The 25,767-nt window shown below is 40.9% G+C and overlaps 1 protein-coding gene across 1 annotated transcript in view; it reads right to left on the reverse strand.

Annotated features, from left to right (window-relative positions):
* USH2A (usherin) overlaps positions 1-25,767 on the reverse strand; it is a 622,140-nt gene that overhangs the window by 288,596 nt on the left and 307,777 nt on the right. The window contains exons 32-34 of the mRNA XM_075064332.1: positions 6,281-6,440; positions 5,564-5,735; positions 392-539 (exon numbers count right to left, since the gene is read on the reverse strand). Coding sequence (XP_074920433.1) covers positions 392-539; positions 5,564-5,735; positions 6,281-6,440 — 480 coding nt within the window. The remainder of the gene's footprint in view (positions 1-391; positions 540-5,563; positions 5,736-6,280; positions 6,441-25,767) is intronic.

The raw sequence follows: 25,767 nt of genomic DNA on the forward strand, positions 1-25,767 counted from the left end.
ATGAAGATAAGAACAAGTATATTAAGGAATTAATCTGATAATTAAAAATATTATTTGTATAAAAATGAATGCTTTATTAGAAGGTACAATGCAGACCCTATACGATCATGCTCAAAGAATACCCATTTTGTCAGCTCAGTTGTTCTGGAAAACATTAAGCAATAAGATGCAATACACAAGAACTATCGAAAGGGAGCACTTTTGAGCTACTGAAATTATGTGCTAGGTTGAAAGCCACAATCTCCTAGATACAGACAGTGATACTATCACAGGTATTTTATGTGCTAAAATGATCATTAAAAATTAAGCACCACATATAAGCTGCCATTTAGAATATTAATTTACCTTTACTAATCATCTTTTTAACTTGAGGCTAAAAGAGTTCACTTACCATTCGGATACTCGGGCTTAGTCCATGATATGTTAAAGGAGTCAGATGAATATGACTGGGCTTTTGGAGCAGGAACACCTTCTGGTGTACTCTCATCTGTTATAGCTACACTAGCTTCACTTATTGTACATCCACCTCCAGTGCAAGCCTTAAAATATCAAACACAGCAAATAAATATACTTCAAAGTGATGCCAAAATAAAAGGCGAGAAATCAATTTTTGTAAAGAGTTGTAATTTTACTCCTCAGAAATTAATAAAGCTTGTGCATTCCACAGGAAGGCATGCACTTTTCACAATCATATAGGGCTTTTTCCCCCTCCTGAAATAAAGATATTCCCTCATATAAAAAATGTCCTACTTGATTACATGTATCTTTTAGATAGTCTTTAGGTACCGTAAGGATGAAACCTAACACTAATGCTGAACTTACAGTATTTTAAATTTGATGATTAAAATTCCATTGATGATTAAAATTCCACTGCTCTGACTGCAATAGTTAAAGAAAATTACAGTATATATGTACACCACATATCATTTACAGTAGCACAACTCTTCTTGTAATTGAATAATGTGCACTCAGAACCTTCAGACAGGGAAAATACTGACTGGCTAGTGCTGCACTTAGAAAGAAAAAATATATCTTTCAATGAATAGTCACAGGAAAAAGAAATTACCATCAGGATATTCTTGTACTTCACGGGAGACACTGACTAGTAGTTTTCAAGTGCAATTAAAAAGTGAAAAAATTAATTTAAAATAAATCAATGTATAACAGTTGCTGAGTGCATCTTAATGGATAAGGAGGTCGAATCATTTGTATTTTAGTTGCCAGCAGAGATCAGCTCATTACATGATTTTCACATTTTGCTTGATCATGAGACAACACTCTTGACATACAAGAAACTGTGCATATTAACTTATATAATAGACTTTTTTATGTTCTCTCCCTATATATTTACACAATAAACTGTGGACCTGATTCTGCAATCCTTACTCATGGTAGCCCTATTACTGGCATTGGGACTATTAGCAGGAGCCAGGGCTTCTCATAGGAGTAGAAGCCACAGGATTTGGCAGACTCTGTAGTAGATTAAGTAAATCAGAGGGGGTTTTGTTTGGTTTTTAGAAACTCAGTTAGGTATTTACCTAATAAACCACACTGAAAGCATTTTGAAATGTTAGTAAATAAGCATTTATGCAATCAACATTTTGAAAAGCTATAAGGAAGCCATTTTAAAGTCTGTTGTGTTAACGTACAAGCATTTCAACAGACGATGTTTTTATTTTGAAAAATGAAAAGTAATAAGATAACAAATCAAGGCCCCAATCTGCAAAGATTTTCCCACGTTCTTAACTTTATGTGAGTAGCCCCATTGGAAATGGGAATAGACAAAGTGTCTAAGAATGTGAGTAGTCCTGCTTGCAGTATCAGTCCCCAAGTAAAAACAAAAGGCCTGATCTTGCTCCCAATGAGCACTCATGGCAGTCAGATTTCCTTTCAATATGGAGTAATTCCATTTGAAACCATTGTGCACAGATTTCCTCACTTTCCTCTGTGTTTTAAAATGGGAAGGAATTAATCTGCTTTCATAATCATTTCCCGCTCTGTTCACTCACAACATCAGCAATGTCAACAGGAGCATAAACAGGTCATCAGAGAGTTGCCCATTCAGGCTGTGTCGTATGCACACAGGATGTATTAATTTCACTGGGAATTCTGCAGTCCAGAGCAACTGCAGAATTTGAGCACAATGTTCAACTTGCCCTCCAAAAGGAATGCAAAAGAACAAACCATGGTTTTCAGAAAAGTCAAAAATTAGTGTTTACTCCAATGAGATGGTGTAAAATACAGATATTTAATTGATTTTAGAGGACTTTCTTCAACAGATTATGGTATATCAATTTTCAGCTAGGTCAGCTTTGAGTTTAAATTGTTTTATCTTTTTCCTTTACCATTCAGATTTGTGGGCTCAGTCTGGCAGAAATTAATCTCTAGTACTCCTCTCCAACAGAAGCTCCATGAGCTTCTTCCATTCCACAGCTGTAGCTGACGCTCACAATTCAAGTATGAAATATCCCAGTTTTGGTGACCATGATACACCTGTTTAGGCAATCTGTGCAGATCCTTTCCTATGCACTGGGTCTTAGAAATTATGGGTCTCTACTAATGTCCACTGTAGTCAGGAGCAGCGCCAGGGTTTTGGCGCCCTAGGCAGGGGTCCTTCCGCACTCCCGGACTTCGGGGCACATCAGTGGCGGGTCCCGGAGTGAGTGAAGGACCTGCTGCAGAATTGCCGACAACGACCCAGAGCGCGGAAGGACCCCCTGCCGCCGAATTGCTGCCAAGGTCGGCAAAATGCCGCCCTCCCAAATTCTGGCGCCCTAGGTGACCACCTAGGTCGTCTAAATGGAAGCGCCAGCCCTGACTGTAGTCAATGAAATGATCCCCGGTAACTCCAATGGGCTTTTTAGATCAAGCCCTGTATTAGCGGGAAGCCACTGATCATGTGACACATCAGGTTCTTAGTCAGCTGATTAACATTCAATCTCTTGAGGAAGAAGCTCAAAGCAGTAACAGCCCAGGTGCATTATATTCCCCAACTGCTGCCTGCTTTGTTTTGCCAGTCAGCCAGGAAAAGCATGAAATGGGACTATGTAGCTCACCCTCAAATGTTTTTTAAAGAGAGAGAAAATGAGAGACAGAAAGAAGGGAAGAAGTCCCTGAACTTCTCACTGCCAGAAGATTTCCCCACTAGCACAAAACCAAACCTATCTTAAATACCCAGAAAAATTTTGGTGATGTTGATTAGAAAAAAATGTCAGGGATTGAACCACTATGTGTCAATCCCACACCCACAGCCACATACTATCCATGAGATGGATTAACACCTACTAGCTTCATGAAGAACTTAAGAAGCAAGCATACCACAAGTACAAGGTGTCAGAGAGCTCATCTTCCTGAGTTTTTCACTCCCTCACTGGTTCCAGTATTCTCAATTGTGGCACAGGGGCATTTTTGTTTTGTGGTCCTCCACATCAGGCCTGCCTTTCCTGTGACTATATGTGCGTTTTTGACAACAAGGATCCATGACTTTTGCAGCTCAGGCGGCTATGTATATGGCCCATGACATAAATCAATAAAAACAAGGCCATTCACATTTAAAATGTGGTATGTTCCACATTAATTCATTCTAATGTGCTGAAGTATTTCTAGAACCTTTCATCAACGTATTAGATGTTGTAAAGTACCATGCTATTAGGCATTTGCACTCAAAAGTTCTGTCAAAAATTGATATGAGGTAAAATTTTCAAAAGTACGTCAGTGACCTCCAAGCCTAAGTCCTATTTTCAAAAGTGACTTAGAAGTCTAAATCTTATTGGCTTTCAATGGGACGTATGTCCTAAATTCTTAAATCGCCTTTGAACATGTTGCTCTTGTTTTGCAGATGAAATCACTACATAATATGAGTTTGTTCCCTTAAGAGTACTAAAAAGTAGGGTCATTCCTTTTTGAAAATCAGTGACTGAACACAACCAATACCTTTTTCATTACTTGTTTTAATATATTCATGTTAACATGGTGATAGCTTATTCTAAACACACACTATATTTGGACTGGAAATACAGTGGCTTTGTAACACATGTAGTGTTCTAAATCCACAGTCCTGCAAAGCATTGAGCATTCTTCTGTGGTGCCAAGTACCATTAACTCCCATAGAATCACTGGGAGATGAGCGTGCTAAGCACCTCACAAGAGCAGACAGTACTATGTAGGTCTGAGCCTTAAGTGTGGATTCCAGACCAGTTCTGTGTTTCCAGATACACAGGGATCAAGTCCATTAGGGAGGCAACATATTCCATCACTTGAACAAAATGGAGCTTCTGACTTCATTCACAGATTCATTAAGGCCATCCAGTGTGATTGCCTGCAATCCATCACATTTCACCCAGTTACCCCTGTACTGAGCCAACATGTCTCTCTCACATACACACAGCACGCTGGCTAGCACAGAAATGTAACTGATGAGCTTCAAAGTCAGCCATAGTTCCTGGGCAGAAAGACAACTTGGCTGTACAAGAGACTTTCCAGGGGAGTACTTAAAGAGAGAACATAAAGATGATAACCAGGCTTCTAAAAAACGTGTGTCATGTATGTAAATTAAACTGCCCCTTAATGTCAATCAGGCAAAACCAAAACCCCATGACACACTAATTTTCTGTAGATTTTGGACATTGTGTTTCTACATGCCATACAATTTACTGGGCTAGAATGCCTAGTCACAAAGCAGTTCCATCCAAAATGGTTTCTTAGCCTTAATTAAACTGAATGTCCTTGGTTTTGCTGGTTTGAGTCAATTCCTTGTTACTTGAAGGTAGTTTATTTTCTTTGTGGTATACTATTTAGAACATTCAAAGCATCTTAAAGTAAAATGAATGCATACACAGAGTCTACATAAATGTAAATTTATTCATAATCAAGGGCAGAATATTTTTCTATGGCATTTATCAAAGCAAATATCCTTATATAGTATTGCTATAAAATGAAGAGTGTATTTAAAACAAATAGGGACAATCTCATGTTTATATTCAGATGTTTTGTGTTGTGCTATTAAACCCAAAGTGTTCTATTTCGTCAAAAAACAAAAGAAACTACTGAACAAAAACTACAATGAAAATATCAAGGTCTTTTAAAAGACTTAAAAATCAAACAAAAAGAGCTTCTATTTTTTTCTGCACAAACTATTTATGTGTCACCCAAACACACTCCTTTGTTTATGGTGAAAGGTAAGGCTATCTTGGAGCAAGATCTGAACAGATGTGAAACTTTAGGTGGCCAATTTAAATATTCTGCTCTTGAAAAGCAATGGGACTTGTGCTCCTAAATCTCTTAGTTGCTTTTGATCTTCTCTTTTATAAAATATCTACAATATTTTAGAGAAAACCTGGTCATTGAACAAATGAAATAAATTCCCTGTAGCCCTGTATTGGATGCAAGATCATTGCTGATGTTGAGCATTTCTTATTTTTACTCTTTCTGACTGCCTTTAGATCAAAAAAATAAAGAGGTTAAATAACATGGCCAAATGAGATATTTATGAATATGAGGTGTTAACAATAAACAGAGTGAATTTCACCATTTTTCTCTCCCATTGCAGGTCTTTAAAACTTACAGCTAGCTTTATGAGGTATTCAGTACCCGGGAAAAGCTGCCGGATAGTGTAATCCAGAAAAAGCTCTGTGTTGTTATAGATTATGTTCCAATTTGTAAAATTCTGCTCACTACTGGCCATATACAATATATAGCAGTTCAGAATTCCATTTACTTCTACTGGTTCTTTCCATCTGGAAATAAAAGCAACACACCATTATATTCAATCATGATTCACATTATAATTGAAATGTGGAGTTTTTTAAAATGAGTTTGAACATATATTTGTACAACTGTAAAACCAAATCAAATTAAAAGTACTGAAAATGATCAACCACACATTAAAGCTGTCTTCTATGTAGCTGTCTAAGAGAGAAAGTACTTTTTTAAAGACTTCTTTAATGCAATATTTGTACTCAATAGATAAATGATTACAACAACATATGTAATGTAAGAGCTGCAAAACTGTCATATCACCAGCACATTTTTTCTGCACTGAAGTTTGCACTGAGGCTATGCCCATATGTAGGTTATCCTGATTGCGTAAAGACAAAATGGAAATTAAGTTGGCAAGTGATAATCAAAGGTTCAGAGAACCACTAAACTAATCACTTCTGTGCATTTAATCATAATAAATTTAATTTTATGTCACAAACCCTTTCCCTGATTGAACTCACTGGGATTCTTGCATAAACGGATACACCATTGTGCTGTCAGGAAAGAGAAAATCTGTACTTACTGTACATATATCGTTCTGGAATCCAAAGCAGTCAGGACTGGGGCATCTACATGAGCTGGTGGCAGATGTGCTGTATACAAGGTGACCTGGGAACTGTTTGTACAGCCAACAAGAGTGCATGCAGTGAGCAAGAACTGGTGCGGCGTAAAAACTGCTAAATCTATGAAAAAGGGAAATAAGAACTTACTTCAGACTGTACTTTTTTAAATCTTGTTTTTATTTAGCTCAATAATGTATTGAATCCAAAAAAGATGGGTGTGGGAAATCTTCCCTTCCTAAATGTCTCAGATTTGGTATTTGTTTGTTCCGAATGTCAGGCCATTGCAAATCCTGACTAATAACATGATTGCAGAACTCAGTTTGTTTTTCATGGCTCCATTACACAATGCAGCCACTAAGTACACTGCAATATTCAGCACCAATACAAAGCAAATCAATCTGATATTTCTCAGATGATTAAATCACATCAAATTAATTACATATATTTAAGATACACACAGACACAGGTTGATTGATACAGCCGGATTATTTTTTCCAAGAAACTGTTATCCATCACATCAATGTTAAGTATCAATAAATATGATGATTCATCCTACACAACATTTAACTGTATGTGAAATGAACTCAAGCAAAGCATTGTTGTGGCCATCAATGTATTAACTGGCATAGGCTCTACACATTGCATATTTCCCCTCAGCTTCATGAACAACGCGTCGCTATAAAATGTACTTTTTCTAACCTAAACCAGTCTGATTAGTATAACAGCAAAAAAGTTGCTAAAGTTAGCTCTAAGGTAGACTTGAACTGCTTTACAAACTCTTCTGGAGAAAACTTACCTTTATAACATTTAATTAGCAAGGAAGCTATTTCAGTTTTACACATCTGGCTATTGTAAGACAACTGGCTTTACTGACAATTCACTGTTGACAAGGAAAGCGCTATTAAAAGAATATTCAACAATTCTAAAGATAATTTGCTGAAATTGTACTTATATTTTTTACATTAATAATTGTTTGTTTTACTCAGCAAGTCCGTCAATGATGGGTGCAAAATTGAGACTTTGGCAATAGCATGATCCATATGAAAAAAAAATCATGTTTTACGTTAATGCATATTTTTTTAACATCCCAGAAAATTTCTGAATTTTCTGCATGCAAGCTGTAACAAATACAAGTATTCCCAGAATGAATTAAACATATAACATGGAATAAACATAAAATAACATTAAACTATTATTATTTTGTATATATTTGTACATGCAAGCTAAGTAAAAAACAATAAAAATACTTCAGAAACAGAATGCTGTGGACCTGTCTTTCCTCTAACTTTAATTTTATACTGATGTAATCTCACTGGCTGTGGTGGAATTGTTCCTGACTCACATCAATGTGAGAAAAGAACCAAATCCTGTGTTTTTATTGCTAACTGATAATCATCAGTTAAGCAGATATGATTCCCATTAAGCACAGGGCAAACCGCGAGTTTTAAAAAAATATATTCAAAACTAAAGAAAAAAATCATCAAAAAATATGTGCAACATTGTGACATGTTTAAAACATAACAGGCCTGATTCTTCCAGGGTTATGCAGTGTTTGAGTGAGTAAGAGAGGGAATTGCACTCTACAGTAGGCTCTCAGAGTGGCTCAGTAAGCAGAGAAAGCAAACTCCACATACTACACCAGCTGGATCAGCATCATGAGCTCCTGCTTCCCTGATTCCCATATTTCCTGCTGCTGCCATGACAGGAACAATACCAAATAAGGGTGGGGACTGCAAGGAAGTGCCTGGGGTGTGACTCAGAGGAAAGTGACCTGTGACACACCAAACCCTGGGCTGAGAAACAGATGAGCAGCAGCAATTCAATTTAAAAAATTAGAAGTAAACAGCATAAGGACTTTACTTAGTTCACATCCCTGCCTCTCTAATCTGTCCGAGACTTTCCTGTGGAGCCTCTCTCCATGCACTCTACAGAAAACACAAAATCTCAGTGGTCTGGTTGGAGGCATATGTCTCCACTTCCTTTCTTGCAGGGCAGAGGAGTATGGTTTTCTCGGGCAGATGTTGGGGATATTTTTTGTGCCTGCTCCCCCTCTTCGGCCCCCCACTATTTTAAGCAACATTGTTCCTGGGGGAAATGCTTTATCAAAATGATACACCATTACATCTTCTGGGAGTAGGGTGACCAGATAGTGTGTAAAATTGGGACAGGGGTGGGGGTAATAGGAGCCCATATTAAAAAAAGCCCCAAATATCGGGACGGTCCCTATAAAATCGGGACATCATGTCATCCTATCTGGGAGGAAGTCCACAGCTAGTGCCCTACCATCAAAAACACTATGTTCCCAGTCCCTGATTTTGGGATTTTGAGCCTATTCAGGAGTATAATCAGGAGTTTTGTGCCATTGTACATACAGGCAGTAAATGTTTTCCTGTTTATTTCTGGAAACTGTTAAAAATGAATGATGAATACTTGGCTACCATTTTTTTAAAAATCCTGCAACATACATGCATTTACCTTAGTCCATTCATACTAATTAATGTTAATGAGACTAATTGTATGAGTAAGAGTTGCAGAATGGCAGAAGCATCTAAAATACAAAAGGGCAGTTTGATCATTAAAAATAAACACTTGTGAAGAAATGTTCTACTGCATGAATACATCTGGTCATCTCTTCTTCCTAAATTAAATAGACATTCCTGGGATATGAGGTTCCCAAAAGTCCCCATTCAGATTTAAAGAAGAAGGTACTTGTGAAAGAATTAAGAGATTAGGAGAAGAAAGGCACATCTGTCTACCTACCTAAGGCCTTGACTACACTGACACTTTACAGCACTGCAACTTTCTCACCCAGGGGTGTGAAAAAACTCCCCTCTGAGCTCCCCCCAGTGGAGGTACTTTTTTTAGAGCACTGGGAGAGCTCTCTCTCAGCGCTGTTGCCGCGACTACACAGCCACGTTAAAGCTGCCGTGGCAGCACTAACTTTGCTAGTGAAGACAAGCCCTAAGAAACCTATATGGGCTCCCATCACCATAATTATCAGAGTGCCTGAAATGGAAGTAGTAAAAGAAGAGAAGCAGAAAGAGAAGAGGTGAGGAAAGGGTAAAATAGCACGAAAGGAAAGAAACAGCGTGGTGAGGGATAGAAAAGGAGCTAAGAGGGGAAAGACTGAATAAGAAGTGAGGTAGAGGAATGTAGAGAAAGACAGATGCAACTACAGCCCAGCTGTGAGGTCCCTACTAGATTTTCACTCATTCCTTCCATTGGCTCAGTGATTAACTAAGGAACTCAGGATTTTGCCCATAGAGAGGGCAAAGAAAAAAAAAACATCAAAAAGTAAGGAAGAGAATGGTAAAAAATATGGAAAGAAAGCAGAATAAGAAGAGAATTAAGGGCCTGATACAAAGCCTATTGAAGTCAATGGAAAGTTTCTCACTGACTTCATCAGGCTCTGGATCAGCCCAAAACGAAAAAGCATGGAATGGACAGGAACCAGGAGAAAAGCCTGGGGTGAATTTATAGTAGTTCTGACTTGGAAAGCAACACACTTAAAATTAAGCAATTCTAAAGATATTGTATTTTTGTCATCTGCGAAATCGCTGAGGGTGCAATTAATTCCACCATCCAGATCATTAATAAAGATGTTGAACAAAATCTGCCCCAAAATCTGCCGACCCCTGGGGCACTCCACTTGATGCTGGCTACCAACTAGACATTGAGCCGTTGATCGCTACACTACATGGTTGATAATGGATCAATGGATTCGAACAACTGCAGGTACAGACAAATTTAAATGGTGGGGCCTTTAAAATTTTAAGGCCACTGTTTGTCAAGGCCCTCTAGTACAACATCTTGTTTTCCATTTGCTTGATTGAATTATTTGCATAAGATCAAATGCAGGCAGTTGTGGACATGAAAAACAGATCACTCTAAGATGCATTAAAAATGGATCCACAAGCATTATCTGAAGATGTGTTATAAGGAAATGCATCCCAGTGCACGGAAACCTCACCAATTAATGTCAAACAAACTATAATTTACAATAGGGGTCATGAATTATATGTGATTTTATAATTGATTTCAAGCTGTTGTTGGAAGAATTTCATTGATCTCAATTTACAAAATGAACCCAATAAGGAGGGAATGATTTTCTTTTAACTCTCAGCAGAAACCGAAGAATTTTTATGATGTTACTCACTCTCACATTAGAAAATTAAAGCTATTGCGTCTTCTGCTTTGGAGCGTTATGTTCTAGTGGTTTGAGCATTGGCCTGCTAAGCCCAGGGTTGTAAGTTCAATGATTCACCTACAGTGTAATGACCTTGTGATGATGTTTCACTCCATATTCTTTATGAAAATATGTTTATGATACGAATATGATATAACTGAGATATAGTTTATGCAAGATGGCTCATGTGAGATATCATTGGAAAGGCTATGATTTACTGAATGTGATTATCCAATTTGTATGCCTGTAACATTTCTGTATCTGAAGTTAGGAGTATTAACCATGTATCAGTATTTCAAATGTGTTACTTTGGGTGTCACCCCAAACCAACCCTTCAGATACAACAATGGAAAAGCCAGACAGGGCTAATAGGCCATGAGCGGAGACATTGGACTGTGAAAGAACTTAGTCTTCCTGTGGACCTTGGAGAGAGCTTACGAGCAATGGCTGCCACAGCCCTGCAGAGACATGGGTCCAAGTCACCTGCTACTGGATACCTCTCATCCCCTTTTGGAATGCCAGTGGTTTTCCACTAGAAAACAAAGGGTTCCCACCTTATACAAGAGCTATATAAGGCAGAGGAATGACATCATCATGGTTCTCCTCTGCCTCCCCACCCAAAGAGACACGGAAAATACACCTGGAAGGAAGAACTGAACTGAGGAGAGAAGGGTTGAATGCAACTTGGAAGGGCATCTAGCTTGTGCGTACATGAGATCTCAAGAAGGAGACCAGTGCAGCTGCCTTTCAAGACTTTCTGTAACACTGCTCTACAGCCAAAATGCTTCTGAAATAAATGTAGTCAAACTTTACTAATTCTGGGTCACTGAGAACGAAAATGATGCTTAAAATTGTTGATTGGCTCTAGTCTAGCTGTTGGGCTCCAGACTACAGCAGTGGAATCTCCTGGCAGGTGATGTTAGGGTGTTCCATGTCCCGTGGACCGTCAAAAGGATCTTGTCCCATTCTTCTTCATGGAAGGTGATCTTGTAGCCTGCAACACAATCGATGTGTGATGGCAGCCCTCAACATCGTTCACGATCCAGATGATGGAGACTGTTCATTGATTCGTCGAAGACGAGTCTAAAAGCTGTTTTGCTGCATAATGGCAATGTTTGCCATCAATTCCAGTTGGTCATGCAGTCCTATGAAGGAAACCTATGACAACATGAAACAACTTTTGAGGTGCATAAAACTATGACCAACATCAGTGGGCGCTTTGTGGCGATTGAAGTTGTTGCTCTCTTGCCTGGTCTGCAGACTGGATACACAAAGTACTGCTGTTTCTCTGCGATGAGAGAAGTCGTGCAAGAGATTCTACAAGAAGATTGCCACTCCGACAGTCATTGGAGCTTGGGAGGAAAAGTTTCAGCATCCACCACTGTTGATCAAGGAAGATTTTGTTACCACCCTTACACATCAAGCTGGTCTGATGAAGAACTTTGTCAAAGGCTATTGACAAAATACAAGCAGCTTTCAAGTACCTTCGTGGAAATTCCAAGGTTAAGTGAAGCTAAGATAAAGGAAGGTGTCTTGTTGGTCCTCAGATTCGTGAACTTCTTCGAAGATGTGCATTTGACCATGCAATGCATGCACAGGAAAAGACGGCATGGAAAGCCTTCCAGTTAGTGGCAAATAAATTTTCTCAGACACAAGGCAGACAACTTACAGGTTGTTGGTGGAAAACCTCCTCACGGCATACAAAAGCTTGGTTGCACATGTCAACTAAAGATACATTTTTTCGCACTTTATCTAGATTTTTTTCACCGAACTGCGGAGCAGTGGACGACGAGCATGGCGATGTATTTCACCCAGGACATTGCAACACGGAGAACGCATCAGGGCAAACGAGAGCCCATCATGTTTGCAGACTATGCTGGACAGTGACAGATGCTCCATTTAATGAATATAAGAGACAACAAGAAGTGCTGAGCAGACTCTTAATAGGACTAAACATATGTACATAATAGTTTTTTCTTCTGTTTCATAAATAAATTTATTTATATAATAACCTTTGGCTGATTTTTAAAGTGTTACATAAACAGGACAGGTGAAATATTATCATGTAAAGCAACCGTAAACATATGAAAAGACCTAGGTTTACAATTTATGATTAAAACTCTACTATCTACACAATAGACATAGACATAAAATGTAAAAACTTGAATATCTTAGAACAGTAGCCAATCAGTTGTTTTAATTGTCATATTTGAATTCAGCACATCAAAATACATAATAAATACCACATTTTATCTCTGAAGCAGACGACTTCTAAAAAATTGTAGACCAGTGTAATCTGCCTGCAACAATATCTTGGGTGAGAAATACTATTTGTAACCAATTTCTTTAGTGAAACTAGCTTAATTTGTTTGTTGGGTTTCATTTGCTTAGGAATCTGCTTTGTTCTGTCTTATCTCTTATATTCACTTAAAATCCACCTCTGGTAATTAATAAACTTATTTTTTGTTTATAATAAAATCCAGTTGATGCAATTTCTAACTGGGGAGGCAAGAAATGTGCACATCTCTCTTCACATTGAGAAAGAGGGCAGTTTTTTATGAGCTTGCGCTGTGCAGATTTTTCTGTACAGCACAAGACAGTATTATTTTGGGTTTATCTCCGAAAAAGGGGTGTGCACGTGAGTTCTGGGCAGGGGCGGCTCTAGGCATTTTGCTGCCCCAAGCATGGCAGGCAGGCTGCCTTCGGCAGCTTGCCTGCGGGAGGTCCACTGAAGCCGCGGGACCAGCGGACCCTCCGCAGGCACGCCACCAAAGGCAGCCTGCTACCACCCTCGCAGCGACTGGCAGAGCTCCCCCAGTGGCTTGCCTCCCCAAGCACACGCTTGGCGTGCTGGTGCCTGGAGCCGCCTCTTGTGCTGGGGGAGTCCTTTCATACAGAGCTGACTTCAGTCTGTGTCTGCAGCAGGGTGTGGCCCTACCTGTGTGTGTGCTGAAAGAGCCCAGAGAGTCTAACTCAACAAAGCAAGGAGAGGGAACCCAGGATGATTGAGCAGGGGAGGCTCACTGAAATCCCAGTCCATTAGGTGGCACCCAGAAGGGGGGTCCAACCCATCACACTTGTATTGTTTTAAAATAATGACAAATGCTCATTGTGATGGAAAGCATAGAATCACAGAATATCAGGGTTGGAAGGGACCCTGCCCAGGCAGAAGCATCTTGCAGAAGAAATATGGGTTTAACTCAATTTACTTATAAATAGTAAACCAGGTCCTTGACACAGCAGAGAGAAGAGACGGCAGAAGATAAATCAAATTTGTATTTCAGCAAACACAGGTGAGAAGAAAGAACACTACCACCATCAGACTCCATGTTGCCTTTTTTACTGTTTGCATAAACTTTTCTTTGAGGCATAAGCCTTAGAAAGATGCACTTCAAAGGTTAACTAGACTATACAAGAGAGGGGCAGAAGCTCCCAGCACTCACTCACTCTCTTACCTAAGACAACAAAGGAACCGGCTCTTTGACTTTGGGGGGATATTCTGACCTGAGAATTTTGTCAGCCATGTTGCTGGAAACATGTGGTAAGGATTTTACCTTGAACCAAGTCTAGCCTGTTAAATTTTAAGATACTAGAAAGTGTTTTATCTTTACTTCTCTTGTAATCATTTCTGACTAATACCTTGACACTTGAATTCACTTAAAATCTTATTTTCTTTTGTTAATAAACTTGCTCTATTTTTTAATCTAAACCAATGCAGTGTTTAAGCTGAATTGTTTGGTAACTCCAGGTAAAGTAGCAAACTGTTGAATATTGACCCTCTACAGAGCCAAAGGATCTTTAATATCTGAACTGTCCATGGAGAGGACTGGCCAGTGCAGAACACACGTTTTTGGGGAAATTTGGGACTGAGAGTGTGTTGGGGGTCACCCTGCAAGTAGTGAGGAAGGCCAGTGGAAGCCAGAGTGTGACTGGTGTGTTGCTGGCAGGCTGCTAGAGTCAGAGCTGCTGGACCAGGGCTGCAGCTATATACAGACACTCAGGATGTCATCTTCATGCTGGCAGGCTGTTTGCGAGTGGCCCAAGATGGGAGCTACATCAGCAAAACATTGTGAGGCACTCAAAGTTGCAGGGCAGACACTGACACCACCCCTCACGAGTCTGGATTGCAGCCCAGAATGTAACACTTATTATTATGCTTTCCCAGTGATAACTCTCTTATCTCTTGTACTACTTGTCAAAACAAAATAAACTAAAAGGTTCAAGTGGCAATAGGAAATCCAAGTTCGGGACCAGAACTCAGTACCAGATTCCTGTGCTGCCAAGGACAAGAAGTGGATTACCTTGGAGCACTTTCTAGTGTCTCTTCGCCCTTCCCTGGCAAATAAGTAACTCAGATAGGCCCAGATTGTCAGAAGAATGACTATGTAGGAACACTTCTTACATAACAAACTGACCCATGTGCGTATTCTAAGTCAATTATTTACTTTTATGACAAAATTGTTATTTTAACTCTCTTTTACCTCTGTATGACTGCAGAGTCAATCCAGTGAGATGGATTCTTTTCTGGCTCACATATCCTCAGAATCGTTAACTACAGTGGATAGCATTAACACTGACATTTAGCACACCACTGTACTATTACATTGTGGTATTTGTGGTACTCCTAATACTTACTTAATACCTTAAATATCATAGTAAATCTAACTACAGTGATTGCTAAATGTCTTATTTTTATTAACCATCAATGTAAATTCTGATAGCAGAATCAATGCTTTATGCTGAAAGTATACAGAATGGCCCTCGGTTTGCAGGGTCAATAAAAACTTATCACTTTACTTTTAAACTTTTTCCAATTTAACATGTAGTAATTGAAAGATAATATGCAACACAGCAATGCCACTATAGACAGTCACTTTTCAGAACATTTAGAAATAATGCAATGGCAATGGATGCAATATTATTTGTTACCTAGTACTGAAGAATGAAAGCTGTGGTTGGCAATACATTTTGCTATCAACCACATTATCCCTTTCCCCCTACACACACACAAACACCTATGTTTCCCAGCAATTGTAAAAATCAGAATTTGCATGGATGAGATGCAGGAGAGGTTTGGTTGCAAAGTGACTTGTATAAAGGAACCCCCGAGTTATTCTCAGAAAAATAATTGAGACGAAAGGCATCCCATTACCACTTCCAGAAATAAATAAAACATAGAAACTAAGATTCTGTTAGCAGCACAACAAAGCTAACCATGCTAAGAGAGTACAAAAGTGGAAAAACTTTCAAATAATTACAAATCAAGTTGTATATGTAACTACTTCATCTTATTACTGTTACCCTCATCCTTGCTCCTCCTTTTTCCCCCTTCTGTTTCTTACATTTACTCGTTTCATCTTTTATCAGAAAAGACTGTAAACTCATCAGACCATAAACCACATCACCTACCACACTGGGGCCCCAGTCGTGGTAGGACATTTAAGCCTTACCACAATACAAAAATAAAAACAAGGGAATGCTTAAAAAAAGATGTATGCATTGTTGTAGCCATGTTGGTCCTAGGATCTGAGAAAGACAAAGCCGACCTGAAGAAGAGGTCTTTGTAAGTTCAAATACTTGTCTCTCTCACCAACAGAAGTTGGCCCAATAAAAGATGTTACCTCATCCACCTTGTCCCCCTAAAAAGAGACGTATCACAACTGTATTATCTGTCTCTGCCCCTTGGGTATCAATGACAGCTCTTCCCCTTCCTGCATATTCCTAAAAATGCAACAAAGCTCATTAATTACCTGCAAAAGTCATAGTATGGTATCTGTTTTCAGTATTTATAGCGCACCAATCACCATATTATTTAAACACTGAGGCCCAGTTATTGGGCCTAGGTGAGCGGTGATTGCTACATCACCTGACTGCAAATTATGGTCCCTATCACAATTAAGAGCAGCATCCTGGCTGTCTATGAACCTCTATTACAGTAACTAGGGATCAGCAAATTACAAGGACACTCTGGCCACACCCACTTTTCCTCAGCTATATCTGTTATGAAGTGGGACAGGGTTGTGCCATAGAAATCTTCAGAGCCTGGTTAAGCTGGTTTTATGACTGCTTTGCCGGAAAGGTACAAATGGCCAGAGCAAGGCTGAGATCTGTATCTAGGTGCTAGAATAGCAACCAGGGCCGGCTCTAGCCATTTCGCTACCCCAAGCACAGTGGCACACCGCGGAGGGCGCTCTGCTGCTCGCCGGTCCCGCAGCTCCGGTGGATCTCCCGCAGGTGTTCCTGCGGAGGGTCCGCTGGTCCCGCAGCTCCGGTGGACCTCCCGCAGGCGTGCCTGCGGATACTCCACGGGAGCTGCGGGACCAGCGGACCCTCCACAGGAACGCCTGCAGGAGGTCCACTGGAGCCGCCTGCCACCCTCCCAGCAACTGACAGAGTGCCCCTTGCGGCATGCCGCCCCAAGCACGCGCTTGGCACACTGTGGCCTGGAGCCGGCCCTGATAGCAACCCTTCCTCCCCAAAAGCTCTCACTGAAATGAAATTAATTAACCTTAAATAAGGGGTCCTCTTAACATGTTTTGATTTACAGTGACTTCAAAGCATTGATTTAGTACTCTCATGTGGTAGTAACTAGACTGCATTCACCTAGTTTGCTCTAGATTAAATTACTATAAAAAACATACTCAAAGAGTAGTTATCAATGGTTCATTGACAGGCTAAGTGGACATATCCTGCAGAGGTCTGTCCTTGGTCCAAATATGATTGAATATTTTCATATAAGTTGCTATGTTTTCATAGCAGAGGCGAAGCGCTTCTTTCCTCCTTAACCTGCTCAAACCAAAAGATTATTTTTCTCTTCTAGCAGGATAATCATTCTTTTTGAAGTACACAGGTATAATATTCTTTTTCTAAGATGTTAACAGTGCAAAGGGACCATGGGGACTCAAATATTTGTTTTTAAAATCACCTCCCTGAGATAGTAATGTGATAATTTCCCAAATCTTTGTTTTTGTCATCTCATTCTCCACTTATTTAGGAAACAGGGTATAACAAACTAAGATTCTATGTCACCACTAATTTAAATCCCCAGGGCAGCTGAAAAAAATCAACGAACAAATAAAATATACAGTAATAAATGAAACTTATGTAACTGGCATTTACACTGCCACCATTTACCCCACCCCGCAGTGAACACTCCTCTGGATTTCAGAGTCCTAGATGCTTGCTTGCATGGGCACTCTTGGAGATCTGCAGCTGGACGCAGCACTCTGTTGGTTCTGTGTATCAGTCCAGCCAAGGCAAAAAGCTGCACAACCCCTCTGAAATTGGAGCTGGCCCCACCAAATGTCAGCAGCTCTGGGTCCTGGGTCGATCACTCTGCCTCTCCTCAGACTCAGTCTCTCTGCTGTGCCCCTTCCATTGCTAGTACTTTCCCAAACCAGAGTGGGGGTTACTCTCAGTTCCTTCACTGCAGCCCCCCTCACTCAGCTCCAGGCATAGCAACAGTCTTTGCTCTGCCTCCAGGGAAGCCACCAATAGCCTCTGAGGCTCCCTGCTCCATCAAAGTTCCTGCAGGCTCTCAGCAGCAACTTCTGGCTTCCTAGCAGCAGCTCCTGGTGTGGATAGAGCTCCACAGCAGCAATCTCACCCCTTTTCCCAAAATGGAGTCTACTGCCTGCGCTTCCTGCATGAGGAAGTTTCCCCTCCTTCCCCAAAGGCATCATGGGAGTTGTAGTCTCTAAGGCTAGATCACAGCACACAGGCTTTTGCTTGGAACACTCCCAAAAAAAGTTCAGAGGCCCTTCTAGTAAAGGGTGCATACACTTAGTTTATGCTCTTGTGATTTTTAAAAGGAAGATGAAAAAAAAAAGAGGTTACTTACCTTATAATAACTGGAGGTTCTTCGAGATGTGAGGTCCCTATCTGTATTCCACTGTGGGTTACACCCATGCCCTATGCATCTGAGTTGGAGAATTTTGAAAGCCATGTCTGTTGGCCCGTGCATGAGTCCTTGCTCTCCTCATGCTTCCAGCAGAGCAGCTAAAGGGCTGGATGGGCCGACCAGCACTCCAGTTCCTTCTCTACTGCAATCCAAGTGTGGTCCCAAAGCAGTGGGGAATGAGGCTAGGTAGTGGAATACAGATAAGGAGCACCCATCTTAAAGAATCACCAGTTACTATAAGGTAAGTAACCTCTTCTTCTTCTTCAAGTACTGTTTCCTATGTTTATTCTACTGACAAGCAATGCTCAAGAAGGAGGAGGGTGCAAGAATGTAGGTGGCAGAGCGGTTTGAAGGGCCCCGGTCCCAAAGGACGCCACAGCAGCAAAATCATGTACTAGAGCATAATATCTCACAAACATATTAAGGAAAGTCCACATATCTGCTTTACAAACATCAACCAGAGGCACTTGTTGAAGTGCTATAGATATTTTTGCTCTTGTAGAATAAGCCCTCACCCGCCTGTGGGGGAGGAAGGTAAACATAACCAGAGATCAACTTACAGATCCTCAGAGATGAAATAGCTTGACTTCAGACTCTTCCTCCTATAGTGATAAACTATAAACTGGGAGACTTTTCTAATCAATTTTGTCCTTTGTAGGTAAAAGGTGAAAGCATATCGTACATTGAGGGAATGAAGCTTCCTCTCCTCCACAGATGCATACTATTTCAGAAAGAACATGGGTAAGTGGATTGTCTGGTTGATGTGAAACTCCAAATCCACCTTCGGAATGAATTTCAGATGTAGCCGGAAAGAGAGTTTGGCCTTATGGAATACAGGATCTGCCATTAGGGCTCCCAGCTCATGTACCCTTCTGGCTGAAGGGATAGCCACCAGGAATTCAACTTTCATCCATCGGTGAGCCGTGGAACATGTAGCTGTTGGCTCTAAGGGAGGCTTAATGAGAGCTGACAGCACCCAAGATTCAAGTCCCAAAGAGGGGTAGGCTTCCTTGCTGGTGGAAAGGTTCTGATTAGGCTCCTTAAGAATCTGAGAATCAACAGGTGAGCAAAATTTGAATACCCATCTGCTAGTGGATGACATGCACTGATTGCTGCCAGACAGACTTGTACAGAACTGAGGGAAAAGCCAGCCTGTATGAGAGAAAGAAGATAGCCGAAAATGAAGGAAATATCTGTTTACTTGGGATATAGGCACTTTTGATGTGCCCAAAGAAACAAACGCTTCCACTTAGCTGACCAGGATTTTCCAGGGGAGTTCTTTCCACTGTCATTAAGTATGGTTTGTATGGCTTCTGAGCGGGAAGGTTCCAATGTTGATGCCCATCTAAAAACTAAGTCATGAGATGAAATGTCTCGGAATTGGGATCCTGCTCCTCTCCTAGTCAAGAGATTAGGAAACAACTGGATGTGATTGGAGGGGAGAATGACGGCTTTAGGAAGTTCAGGAACCATACCCGTCTGGGCAAACAGGGGGCAATGAAGATCATGCACTGTCTTGATGAACTGTCCTAAGATGTGAGGTAGGCATGGTAAAGGAGGAAGGCATAGCTGAGATGACCCAACTAGGGAAGAAGAACATTGTCCTGAGAGTATAGTCCTAGAGCACCTCTGGAGCAATGTGTGTTGTATTTCTTGTTCAGCTGGGAGGTGAACAGATCCCAGCTGGGAATCCCCCACTGAGTGAAAATGTTGTTTACTATTGAATCATGCAATTTCCACTCATGATTGATGGCAAAATGTCTGCTGAGGGCATCTGCTAGCACATTTTGTGTCCCTGGAAGGTAAGCTGCCAGCATTGTGATTTGATTCTTGTACAGCTGGCTTGACATGAGTTATTAGGCACAGGTGAGGCCTCGTATCTTGAAAGCCAGGATTAAGGTGTTAAATAGAACATCAGTCTGGAAACAGAATGTCTGTGCTAACCAAAATAGGAAAATGGATCAGTAAGCTAAAAGGCAAAATGTCTGTACTAGCTAAATTAAGGGCGAATGCTCTGGGACCCTATATCAGGGACTTGGACATCCAGGCTGTCTAGTGGCTGGAGTATTTGAATTCTGACTCTCTTCTTCTGTGGTCAAGGTATCTCAGTCTTTAAGGCAAGGGAATAGGGAGATCTGGGCCCACCCAGTCCACCGGCTCCCAGCCCAGAGTAAGGGACCTCTCAGCAGGGAGTCTACATCCATTGCCCTGGGCCACTTCCTACTGCTGTTTCTACAGTTTGGGGCCTGGCCCCTATAGTCCAAGTTCTGGTGGCTTATCTCTAGTAGTACCCCCTGATCAACCTGTTGCAGTCCTCCAGGTGAGGCAGATGTAAGTCTGGTGAGGTCGGAACCCCACAGTGCCCCCATGACTTCAGTCACCCAGGTTCCTCTTAGGCTGGGTGCTCCTAGTCCTCTCTCTCAGTCTCCTTTGGCCAGGAAGACAGTGCTTGGTTCCTGGTGGCTGCCTTGGCTGGCAGGCTAGTGATCCTTCCCCTCAGGTAGGGACGTAGCTAGCTCCTCCTCTTCACCAATGAACCCTGAACTGAGCCAGGCTCCCTCCTTTTCTCTCCCCTTCAGGCCAGACATTGGTTGCTAGCTGGGCCCACAGGCTCTCTTTAGCCCCTTCTGTGCTGGTGGGTGGATTCTCTTCTTCACCACAGACCCATTGACAACGGACAAAACAACAATGAACAAAATAAGCCTGGAACATAAAATAAGGTAAAAAGTAAGATGTACATGGACAATGTGTGGATAAACCATGTTGTACAGGGACTGGTTTCTGCAAAATAACGAAGTCAGTCCCCAAATTTGTGATGAAATGTATTGTAAATGCAAATGTAATGTGTAAATGTATATAAAGGAAGAGGTTTTCTATATAACTGTGGTATGTCCTATACCCATCCCCGATGCTTGAGCCTGATCGACTCAGCATAGCTTTGCTGTATGCCAAATAAAGGAATCTGAGGAACGAGACTGAAGTCAAACTGAATTTTTGGGGAACTAAGTGAAAGAGGTCTCAGGGGAACGCCAACTCTTCTCCTCACTGTTTGTTGATGTAAAAGATGGATGTCACATTGTCTGACATTATGAGGATATGAAGGGACTCTATGAATTGCAGAAAGACTTTGCAAGCTTTCCAAACTATCCAGAGTTCCCGAATGTTAATGTGCATCCTGGCCTCTTGAGGTGTCCAAGTGCCCTGGGCCATACGGCTGTCTATATGTGCTTCTCAGCCTAAGAAAGAGTGTCTGTAACCATCATCTTGTCTGGTGAGGATAGCAGGAAGGGGAAGCCCACACACAACCGATGAGGATCCTGCCATGACATTAGAGAAGCTGTTACTCTGGAATAAATGCTATTCATGTTGTGTTTGGTTGGTGAATACACAATGAGGAGCCACATCTGAAGGCACCATAGCCAAAGGTGAATGCAGTAACATAAGTGCAAGAGGCTATGTGCACCAGGGGGGGCGGGCGGGGGCGGAATTCTGATTGAAGCTAAAGGGCTGCATACAACCTGGCCTATCAGGTCACTCAAGACCTGTCCTCTGGCAGATAATCTCTCACCATGACTGAATCTAGAGTGGTTCCTATTAAGTCTATAGTCTGTGTCACAGTGAGTACAGACTTTTCCAAGCTGACTCACTCCTAGGGAAGAAAGTAGTTGAAGCATCAGTGAGGTTGTCTCATGGGCTTTCTGACAAGTCCTGGCAATCAGAAATCAATTGTTGAGATTGGGAGAAATGGTGAAGCTGTTCCATTTGAAATGAGCTACTACCACCACGAAGACCTTGATAAAAACTCTGAGGGCAGTGGCAAGGCCAAATAGGAGCACTCTGCATTGGTACTTTTTGGGGCCCACTAGGAATCTGAGAAAACATGGATGTGTGGGGTGAATACCCAAGTGAAAATAAGCACCCTTCATATCAAGAGCTTTAAACGATGTCTTTTTTCAGGGAAGGGATTATTGATGCCAGAGTGACCATGAGAAACTTCAGTTTGTGAATAAATCAGTTGAGGTTGGGAGGATTGTTTCTTTCTGAGGATTAGGAAGTAAGTAGAGGTAAAAATCTCTCTCTTAGAACATGTTCCTATCCAGCGCCATTGCTCCTTGCTGCAGGATGGATTCCACTTCCTGACTGAGAATCTCCTGGTGAGAATGGTCCCTGAAGAGGGACGGGGATGGGGGTTTTGGAGGAAATAGGGAAGTAAACTCAATTATATAGACAGACTGGATGACATCTAATACTCTCCTGTCTGTTATGGCACTCCAGTTGTGGTAACAGAATGCTAAATGACCCCCAAGTGGTATGTGGGGATTGGGTAGTGGTGATATCATTAGTGGTTTGCAGCTTAAGAACTCCTGTCACAAATATCTTTTCACTAGGGGTTGGGGTTGAAATGGTGCTGAAGATGTGGTAGGTGCAGGAAAGTGAGACTTTTGTACTCTCTATCTCTTACAAGGAGGGTCATAAGATCGCTGGTGATAAAATTATTGAGACAATTGTCTAGGTCTGTAAGGCTGCCTGTGATATTACCTTTTGAGGGCAGAGGGCGCCCTAGAGGTCTTTAAAGTGTGTACGGACTCATCAGTCTTTTGATTGAAAAGGTGGGCTTCATGAAAGGGCAAGTCCTCTACAGTGTTTTGGACCTCCCTGAGAAATCCTGAGGCATGTAACCATGACTTACAGTGCATTCTGATGGCCATTGCCATCAACCTAGATGATGTATCTGCTGCTTCCAACTGTTGATTGATGTGTAGTTCTGGCCCTGTCTTTATCAGTAAGAGCCTGGAAGTGAGCTCTGTCTTGCTGTGGTAGCTTGTCTACAAAGTCTGTGAATTTTGAATAGTTGAAGGCTAGTACATGTGAATGCCTTTCTTCCCAATAAGTCTAGATATTTAGCCTCCTTGTTGGGAGGCGCAGACCTCATGGATACAGCTAAGAGAAGAGCAGCAGATATTACACCTCACTACAACGTGTGCCTCCAGGAGACAGTACAAACAGAGTAGATGGTTGTCATTAATTAAGAAGGAACAGAGGCAGGATACACAATTCTTGAATCCCAGAGTTCTAGGCATAATTAGATGCACATAATGGAATACTGGTGTGGAGGGGTTCCCCAGAGCAGAGAAACTATTCAACTATAAAAGCATTACTAAAAGATATTAAAACTATTAATGGTTCGCATTAGCACTAATTATCAGAAAGGTAGCTGTGTTAGTCTGTATCCATAAAAACAACGAGGAGTCCAGTGGCACCTTAAAGACTAACAGATTTATTAGGGCATATTAGGGTGATTGAAGTCTTCTCCCTGGACACTCAATAACAGATTTAAAAGTAGCCACTCTTGACCAAAAAAACTTCAAAAACAGACTTCAAAGAGAAACTGCTGAACTACAATTCATTTGCAAACTTAACACCATCAATTTGGGCTTGACTAGGGAGTGGTTGGCTCACTACAAAAGCAATTTTCCCTCTCTTGGTATTGACACCTCCTCATAAGTTATTGGGAGCATACCACATACATTCTGATTAAAATGGCCATCAACATTAGTTCTCCACTTGTAAGGTAGCTCCTTTCTTTTCATGTGCCAATATATATTTATGCCTGTATTTGTAATTTTCACTCCATGCATCTAAATAAGTGGGGTTTTTACCCACAAAACCTTATGCCCAAATAAATCTATTAATCTTTAAGGTGCCACTGGACTCCTCATTGTTTTTATTAGCACTAATGACACTGTGTTGGGGGCTATCTCGCAGATAGTAGATGACTTCAGGGAACTCAGAAGTGTGTTGAAAAGAGAATGTCCAAGCAATCTTTTTTGTAATCCCACCTACCCCGTGACCAGAGGAAGAAGATTCTGGAAGTGAATTGCTGGCCAGGTAAGTGGTGGAGGGTAGAGGGCTTTGGCTTTGTGGAACATTGGTCCACCTTCTATAAGGAGAGGGGTCTGTACAATTTGTATGGCCTTCACCTCAGTAGGAGGAGGACCAATCTTTTCGGGGACAGGCTGGCTAAAGTAGTCAGGAGAGGGTTAAACTAATAACAAAACAGGAGGGTAAAAAGAGGGACATTATGAGCACTCAGCACAGAATCAAAACGTTAAGAATTTAATCAAAGAACCAAAAGTCATGAAGAGGAGAATTTCTTTAACTGCCTATACACCAATGCTAGGAGCCTGGGTAACAAACAAGAGGAATTGATCATTTATGAGCATAATCTCAATTTACTTGATATTACTGAAACCTGGTGGGATGATTCTCACCACTGGAATGTTAAAATCAATGGGGTTACAATCTATTTAGGAAGGATAGAGTGGGCAAAGGGGGAGGGAAGTGGCATTCTATGTCAAAAATATCATTACCTGATTCTGAGTCACTGATAACTCAGATGAAAATTATCTTGACTGTTTATATGTCCTAACAGATAAAACACAAGATGAGGTACTAGTTTGTGTCTGCTACAGACCATCAAATCATGCTAGGGAACAGAATGACCACTTCTTTATGCACCTCTCTACAATGTGTAGAAGAAAAAGCTGCTTGATCATGGGGGACTTCAATTTGAGTGACACATGCTGGAAGTCTCATGTTGCCAGTACTATAAAATCCTTGGAATTTTTAAACATAATAGATGACAATTTCTTAACCAAAAACACTAGACCTTGTCCTAACAAATAAAGAGGAACTGATCACAGAACTACAAATGAATGGAGCTTAGGTACAGATTATCATGACTTGATCATATTTATAATGTGCAAGCAGAATAAAAGTCCAGAACAATAATATATTCATATTAGGTACTCTAAAAGGGCTAGTTTCACTGAAAGCTGAAATCAATTATGAACCAGATCACCTGGGAAGAATTTAATTCAGAAGAATGTGAATAATTGAGAATCTTTTAAGAATACCTTACCAGATGTCCAAAAAGCCACAATCAAGGAAGAAGACTATGCTAATTAAAAAATCTACATGGTTTAGAGTGGAAGTGAAGGTAGGTGTGTTTGTGTACACACACACACACACACACACCCCAGATAGGAAAAGGGGAAGTTGACAGTAATTAATATAAACCAGAAGTTAGGAATTGCATAAAATTGATAAGGAAAGCAAAGGGACACAGGGAGAAATAGATGACCAGCAGACATAAAAGTAATAAGGAGTTTTAAAAATATATTAGGGAAAAAAAGTATCCTGAAAATCCTATTGGTCCATTACTAGATTGAAATGATAGAATTACCAATAACATATAAAAGGCAGAAGTGTACAATAAATACTTCTATTCTGTATTTGGAGGAAAACAGATGATATAGTCTCTTCTTGTGGTGATGATAAACTCTTTCCATTCCACTAAT

Source organism: Chelonoidis abingdonii, chromosome 3 (genome assembly GCF_003597395.2).
Source record: "Chelonoidis abingdonii isolate Lonesome George chromosome 3, CheloAbing_2.0, whole genome shotgun sequence".
Taxonomy (NCBI): domain Eukaryota; kingdom Metazoa; phylum Chordata; order Testudines; family Testudinidae; genus Chelonoidis; species Chelonoidis abingdonii.